The 7,912-nt window shown below is 45.8% G+C and overlaps 1 protein-coding gene across 1 annotated transcript; it reads right to left on the minus strand.

Annotated features, from left to right (window-relative positions):
* Positions 1-3,527: 3,527 nt before the first annotated feature.
* On the minus strand, positions 3,528-6,654 carry adrb1 (adrenoceptor beta 1). The gene has a single exon (XM_026350625.2). The coding sequence runs from the start codon at positions 5,451-5,453 to the stop codon at positions 4,260-4,262; it is 1,194 nt and encodes a 397-aa protein (XP_026206410.1). The 5' UTR covers positions 5,454-6,654; the 3' UTR covers positions 3,528-4,259.
* Between the last annotated feature and the right edge of the window lie 1,258 nt (positions 6,655-7,912).

Genomic DNA, 7,912 nt, shown 5'->3' on the forward strand with positions numbered 1-7,912 from the left:
TCATGCATCACTGGTTGTGTTTTACTGGTGTCACCGTAGCTTTTACAGTGAGGGGTACTACCCAGAAGTCAGTTGGTGGTCTTGCAAAAGAGAACATGTCCCCACTTTAGACTCCGATTGGTCTCTCAGACAGCTTTGAACACCACGTGAAGCCGGCCGTTATAAATGTGTCGCCCCACTTCTGGAACAACATTATTGAGAAGGACTGTTCATCCGGCCGAGACCATATGGTTCCTTCAAAATAAAGAGGCTTTACTTACATCTTATAGAGCTGTCCAGCTGATTTGATAGCACATCTTCCTAAATGGCACGTCTTCTTTTCACAGTTAGACACCCCCTGGTTTGAAGTGGCTTTGATCCGCTTCTTCTTAAAACATCAGAGATGATCTTCAGCTGGTGACTTAAAGGAGAAGCTCGACATTTCGTAATGATGTATGAAGGCTGCTTTGCTCATTATTAAAAATGGCACTGTGGTACACCTGTAAGCACCTTTTGAAGATGCAGTTATGTGCGCTGCGCCATTTCTTAGTTCACATTTTTATAAGAATGGACAACAGCCGTTTGAATTATACAACACTAATGTTGAGCATGGATGACCACATTCACCCAATCAAAGCAAGCCAGAGCCCAGCAGATGGAGACCGCTGAGCGCCAAGTTCACACGGGAATCCAAACAGATGGACACATGAAGTGTAGCACCTGCTTTTGGCACCGCACCTCGACGCGCTCAGTGTGATTTACAATGGGAAAAAGGAAAAAAAAAAAGCACTGGTGAATTTATATCTTAGTTAAAAGGCAGTTATCAGCGAGTGGAAGTTGAGTTTTATCATTGTTTTGCATCGGAAACTTGTGCCAGCTGAGAGGTCTCTGCAAGTTCAGCCATGTCATTTAGCTACATGGTAATTGAACTCACCAAGGGGATTTCTGTTTGTTCATTTACATCCACATTAAGGTTTACACTGTTGTTTCTGCATAAGCAAAGTTTCTTTCAAACTGTCCCTTGAATGCATCACTTTTATGAAAGTAGCCTACAGGAATCTGTTGTTTTAAACCTGTTGATACACTTTAATAACATCTAATGTGGCCAAATGAAAGAACTTGAGTGACTTAGATGTGTCTCAGGGCTGCAAAAGGTACACCTTTATGCTTAGTATAAATTTAGCTCATCAGTTGGGGTCTGATAAGGTTGTAATCACTAGCAATCAGCTGTAATTATCCCCAGGTGCTGACGTACCTTGTTTTCAGAGATAAGTTGTTTTTTGTTTTTTTTTACCCACAGACATCCGCTGGAACCACCTCCCGAACAAAATGAGTGTATTAGCAGAAGATTTCTCTGTATTTTGTTTTGCAAACATGTTTCTTTTAGCTGCATTAACCATCTCTGTTGTCAGAGTCCTATTTTGTTTGGTCCCGTTTGGTCTGTGGTCACCAAAGGGGGTCAGTGGATGTCATGCATTATGTAAGTCACAGTCAGCAGACTTTGACTTACAGTGTTTGCTTTGCTTGTTCATCCAGTGTTTGGACAAGTTGTTAGTTAGTGGCCTGTCCACTGAAAGATATTTTAGGAGGCGAATGTGTCTCAGCATCAATTCACAGTACCGTGAACTAAGATTCACGAAGACGCCCTGTGTTTTGAATGATTTCATTCTCTTCTCTGATGACAGCGATGTAGGTCTTTAATTGTGTACAGATGGTGGTAGGAGGTGATTGGCAGAGGCAATGTTCATAATGAGGACTGGAGGAGATGCAGTCAGTTCAATAACTGACTCCCTTAAAGTTTCAGCAACACAACGTGATTGTTTAATTCGACGCAGCCAGGCCGGCGAAGTTCAACCGGGTCAAATACAACATCTTAACTCATGTATGCCAATGTTAATGCTGTGTTTTTCTCTAACATTTGAGAGTGATTAGTCAGCTGGATTGTCAAATACTTTGCTGAAATATAAGCACTAATGCACCATTACCAGTAAATCGTGGACCGGTCCTGTTTCTGTAACCTCCGTTAGTGCAGGGGGGGGGGGTCACGTTGAGATCAGTTCATCTGCTTTGACTCGGAGCAGCTAAAAAACATCGACTGATACACAGGCAATTTGAAACAATTACTCTTAAAACCACTGATTAGCTTCTCCATCTGTGAGCCCGCTGCTGATCTGTCCGAACACAAACTTCCTGCCAAACAAACAATGCTTAATAATGAAGTGGGCCCCTGCCAGGAGGCCATCACTGATACTGCTGCTGCTGCTGAGTCTCATTCACATACATTAGCTCAGCCAATCATATCTAAACAATGCTCAGTAGCCAAAACAGCTGAGCTCCGTTCCATTCATTTATTTATTTATTTATTTATTTTTTGTCTAATTGAAATGTACGACTGGGCCCCTCTGGGAGAGCATCATTAGCCGAACACATCATGTTAATGCATTTTAAAGACGTCCAGCTTAAGGGCTAATTAATATTCCCCAGAGAGAACCGCAGATCTCTCCTGTAAGAGCTACTTCATAACACCAGCTGTCAAACTGTTTACGGAAACATTTTCCATAGGCTTTTTGAGAGGGGTTAATGGAAAACATACTGATCAGCCAGCATATTTAAAAGGCGTCTAACGTCCTGAATGAGAGGATATACAGCTGAGAGTTTGTTGGTGCTTGGGCTTAGTTGGATTGGAGATAATTTCAACAGGTTTGACAATGTAAAGATACATATTTATAATAATAATAATAATGAACAAGGTGACGATGAATGTTGTAGCATGTTTGCACCACTTATCCTGCCAATATTTCACTCAGCCTGACGAATGAGCCTCTACAACTGAATGATACTGATGGGATCATATACAGATCCAGAAGAGCTGCTTTGATTTTGCCCGCTCTTTAAAATTTTAGTTAGATGAGTTGCCACAAAGAGGTAGAAGAAGTACTTTAAGGTGGCTTTTAAAGAAATGAGTAGATTACAGTATGAAAACATACAAGTGTTGTGCAGAAGACACTTGGATATGAGGGGAAATGCACATAAAAATACCGACATGCAACACATGGATTCATCTAGTGGCAAAATGAAATGTGAGTGAGAAACATTTGAATGGAGCTTCATTACTTGGAACAGCTGTCTGTGCACAGGGCTTAAAATGAGACGGATGCACTGGAATGATGATCTTTCACCTTGAGTGAATGCAAGTCAAACAAAAGTAAAAGATTTAATACAAAACCCCCGTTAATCCACCGTGCATGTGCATAAATCCACTGTTTGAAAAGCACATTTTCTCATGGCTCATCTCTCCAGAGGCCAATCAGACTCCAGTTGCTCTCAGCGGCTTCCACTAACGCAAGTTTAGCATCATGTTCGCACAAATCCTCCAAACATTGTCCTGTGGTTGGAACACAGAATCTATTTCCAGCCTTGCGCATTGCATGAGACTGAGGTGCTGCACACATTATCAGTGCAATTACAGCATTCATCCTCACTGATGATGTGAAATCTGTGCATTTACAGCAGCACACTTGAAATTATGAATGAAGCCAAGACAGTGATCAACTATGTAAGTTGTTTTTTTTTTATTTCACAGGAGTCAGCACACCACCTCACAACACCATGGAAAGCTTAAATGAGAAAGACAGAAGCTCCAATTCCTTCAGTACTAAACACCACATACTACAGTATTTACACAGGGGGACGTGGGACTCATCCCCACATTTTAGTCGCTTGGTTGGAAAAGACACTTCTATTTTAAATAAATGTTTAATATAAACAAAACACCTGTCGTCCACATTGCACTTGCCGATGGCTGTGAGGTAAAACACAGTGTGAGCACTACACGACGACGACGAGGGTCCACTAGCTGTCCAGAGGGTCCACCTGAGCGCATCACCGCCACTGGATTCATGTGCAGGACTCCGTGTCCTCTGTAACATAGTACTCAAATGTTAATGTAATAAGAAGAAATAAAGAGAGGACGTCAGTTCAGGGCATCTGGTTTTTGTGGCAAAGAGCAAACAAACATCCCGATTGAACTTTTGGGTCCATCTCATTCTGGCCCTTTGCCGGTGAACTCTCTTTGCGCATCTTCCATTAATGCCATTTTGGAATAAAAAATCAAATAAAAAAGAGGAAATATGGCTTCCACATCCATTTTCTGATGTCCTGCTCTCTCTGATGCTGATGAATGGAGCCGGTAAAGCTCTCAGCTCTACGAGTCCTGCGCGTATCAGCGGCCGTCGTGTCCGCGTCTCTCTCCAGCTTGTTGTAATCCACCTTTTAAATCGTCACAGCTGCGACTCGGAGTGGGACAGCTTCGCCGTCCCCACCAGGCTGCTGTCGCTGTTGTCCAAGCCGCCGCAGTCCGTCCACATCCCCAAAGCGCGGGGCTCCAGGGAGGAGACGAACCCGCCGGAGCACCGGGACAGGTCGCAGGAGCTGATGTGCAGCCTGCGGTCGGCCTGCCTCGGGCAGCACAGCAGCCTCTTGAAAGCCTTCCTGAAGTCCGGGCTCCGGCAGTAAATGACGGGGTTAAAGGCGGAGTTCACGTACCCGAGCCAGTTCAGAAACACGAACAGGTCCTTGTCCACCACCTCTGCGCAAAACACGCGCACCACGTTGACTATGAAGAAGGGCAGCCAGCACAAGGTGAACGTCCCCATGATGATGCCCAGCGTTTTGAGCGCCTTCTGCTCCCTGAGCGCCAGGATCTTCGACGGCCTCTTCTTGCACTTGGAGGTCAGTCCGGTGAGGGAGTTGTGGAACCTGCCCTCGCACTTGTCGATCTTCTTCAGCTGCTTCTTTGCCTCCCTGTACACCCGAGCATAAACAAATATCATGACCAGCAGAGGAATGTAAAAAGATATAATGGATGAGGAGATGGCATAAGCCCTGTTAGTAACAAAGTCGCAACATTCAGGGTCGTCGTAGCAGGCGGTGTCCACGCTGTCCCGGGACCAGTGCATCAGGATGGGCAGGAAGGAGACCAGCGCGGAGATGGCCCAGACTATACACACCACGGCTTTGGCCCGAGCTTTGGTTAACAAGCTTTGGTAGCGGAAAGGCGACGTGATGGCCACATACCTGTCTATTGCAATAACGCACAGAGTCTCGATGCTGGCGGTGACGCAGAGGACGTCCACAGAGATCCAAAACTCGCAGAAAAACGAGCCGTAGAGCCACGAGCCGCGCACCTCGAGCGCGGCACCGAACGGCACCACCAGCAGCCCCATGATGAGGTCCGCGCTCGCCAGCGACACGATGAACACGTTGGTGAGCGTCTGCAGCCTCTGCGTCCTGGCTATGGCCACAATGACCAGGATGTTCCCGAACACTATGGACAGCACGATCAAGCCCATCACCAGGCTCATCCCCGCCATCCACTGCTCGGACGCGGCCGTGGAGGTCCCCGGCGCGTCCGACGCCTCGCTCCCCGTGCCATTCCAGAGGTTCACCGACAGCGACGCGCCACCGTCCCCCATGACGGGCTCCTGCGCTGTGTGCGGGACCAGGTCGGGTTCATCAAGGCAAGTGCGAGGCGGTCAGTCCAGGTCTGTCGTGGTCGCGGGAGCCACAGCTCTACTCCGGTCGCGCAAACTCCATCTGGTGCGCCTCTCTCGCGCTCAGCCTGAGTGAGATGCTGCACCGACCGGGACATCAGAGCAGGCGCTGACATCACTGCTCCTCAGGACCAATCGGCACAGCTCAGCGGACAAACCGTCCCAGCAGGGAAGTGGAGGAAAGTAAACAGCACTTGAAGCCTTAACAATCAGGATGAATCCAGGTTTATTCGGATGGGACAGCACAGGAAAGCAGCACTGAAATGTAGAGTAAGGAGGGCCAAACAATAGGTGCTGAGACCCTGCTGCACATCACCTGATGAAGGGAGACAGTCCAGGAAAGAACAGATACAATGAGGACAGAAGGAAGGAAGCTGTCATAACATGTTAGTGTAGGTTCATATATGAAACCAAAAAGCAAAGAAGTAGTGAAGAAGTGAATCCACCCTGTCTCATCATGTCTTTATGAATGAAGAAGCAACACTTTCATTGACAAACAGAACTGAAATCCTGGCAGGCAGCTCCTGGACAACATCCAGCCGCACTACCTGAAAAACTGTCTGTGTGATTATTATCTGGGAATAATCCGCCAGTCTCTGGGAACATGGGAAGCCAAACATCTGTCCAAAATCCACCGTGACATTTTGAACTACAGGGATTTTTTGTGTTTTCATCACTCGCCATCACAAACAAGATTTGTTTTCCCACTTGTCCATTTGATATTTTTATCGCTAAAACACACATTCCTCGACCATGAGGTTAGGCCCCAACTGGCCTCCGCCTGACAGCAGCAGTATTACATGAAATCTCTTATCTCAAGTCATTAGAACAGCGTTTGACCCCGTAGCTCCACAGCATTTGCATCATTACAGGAGCAGAGCAGTCAGGTCAGCCACAGGTCATTCAAGTGGAGGTAAACATAAATTATGTCAACTTATTATCTATAGGGTAGAAAAGGATTTAAGTGTGCTTTGAACCACCCAACACCAGGATGTCAACGGACTAAACAAAGGAGACACTGTGGCTGACGGGCAGGCCTTGGAGTTCAAAGAAAAACAAGGTTACACAAGAAAAGGAAGAGTTGCGAGCCAAAGAGACAACAGCGAAGACAGAGGTGTTACAATGAAGCTGGACTGTGAAGGAAAGTTTGCAGTGATTGACAAAAAAAACACAAAAATGTTGAGAATGTGAACACATTTTCTGCCTTTCTGTGTCAGTGAATGGCAAACCGAGTAAAAAATAAATAAATAAAACAAACCTTTACACCAACCTTGTGACACAGACTGAACACAAAGACGCATGACGCAGCGTCCCTGTGTTTTTTTTTTTTTTTTTTCCTGCATACCTGTTCATGAACCTGACAACCCAGAGCCAGAGACGGTGATGTCACCGAGGCCTGTTCCACACCTCGGGCAGCCAGATGTCGGGAGGGGAAGCAGGTTGCTCCTGTGTGGAGCCTGACACCGGGCCTCCTCCGACCAGGCGTTCATGGTATGTGAGAAATGCAGGTCTTCAAATGCTTGGACAGGAAGTTCAGCTTAACGCCGCTTCAGCAGAAGGTCTTAAAGTAGGAAGTGTTTCTGAGTTCTGTACCTACGTCTATATCGGCCTTCAACCAAATAGAAGTGATAAACATCAACTAAATCATTTCCACAGCTTGGTATTACACCATTTCATATTGAACATTACATTACAGCCTTCAAACCGCTTCTCAGCTTCTCTCTGAGGCTACATTTACAGCGTGCGCCTCTTTGCTATAATTGAACCTTCCATGTTTTTGTGCAATTGCTCTCTGAGCTGAGCAGAGTGCTCTTGACCAGTGAACAGCACCTACCTCCCACATATCTCCATGCAAGTTTTGCATGTTGGTAAAAAAAAAAGAAAAAAAAAGCAGGTTTAACTTTACTAGGTTGACCTCATCAGGCCTTCATAAGTAAACACAGGGTCAAAGGTCAATTTTCATTTTAAAGGGACGCCTTCCTGTTTATTAGGCTTGACCTTCTCAGCTGAGGTAAGAACGGAGGTGAATGGGCGGCAGCAGCAGACACGCTGCGCTAATGTGTCCTGGTGAAGTGGGAGAGGTTTCTCTGCAGCTCTATTCATCCTAAAACCTCCTTTACCTCCATGTTGAATTAGGTTCCAAAGCACGCTGTCACGAAGAGTAATCTCTTACAGCGATAAGATCTTAATGGAGCCCACTCAGCCAGAATGAATGGTGAATAAATGTTTCTGCAATTAAACCATGTGAAAACTCAGACTTTCCTCTTTTCACCGAACGTCTGAATAGTTTTAACTTTTTATTCAAACGGCATCATTTCATAACTACACTCACTATTAAACCATCCCATTTTTAGGCCTCTTATTATTATTTTTTTTATACA

This window comes from Anabas testudineus, chromosome 19, assembly GCF_900324465.2.
Source record: "Anabas testudineus chromosome 19, fAnaTes1.2, whole genome shotgun sequence".
In the NCBI taxonomy this organism is placed as follows: Eukaryota; Metazoa; Chordata; class Actinopteri; order Anabantiformes; family Anabantidae; genus Anabas; species Anabas testudineus.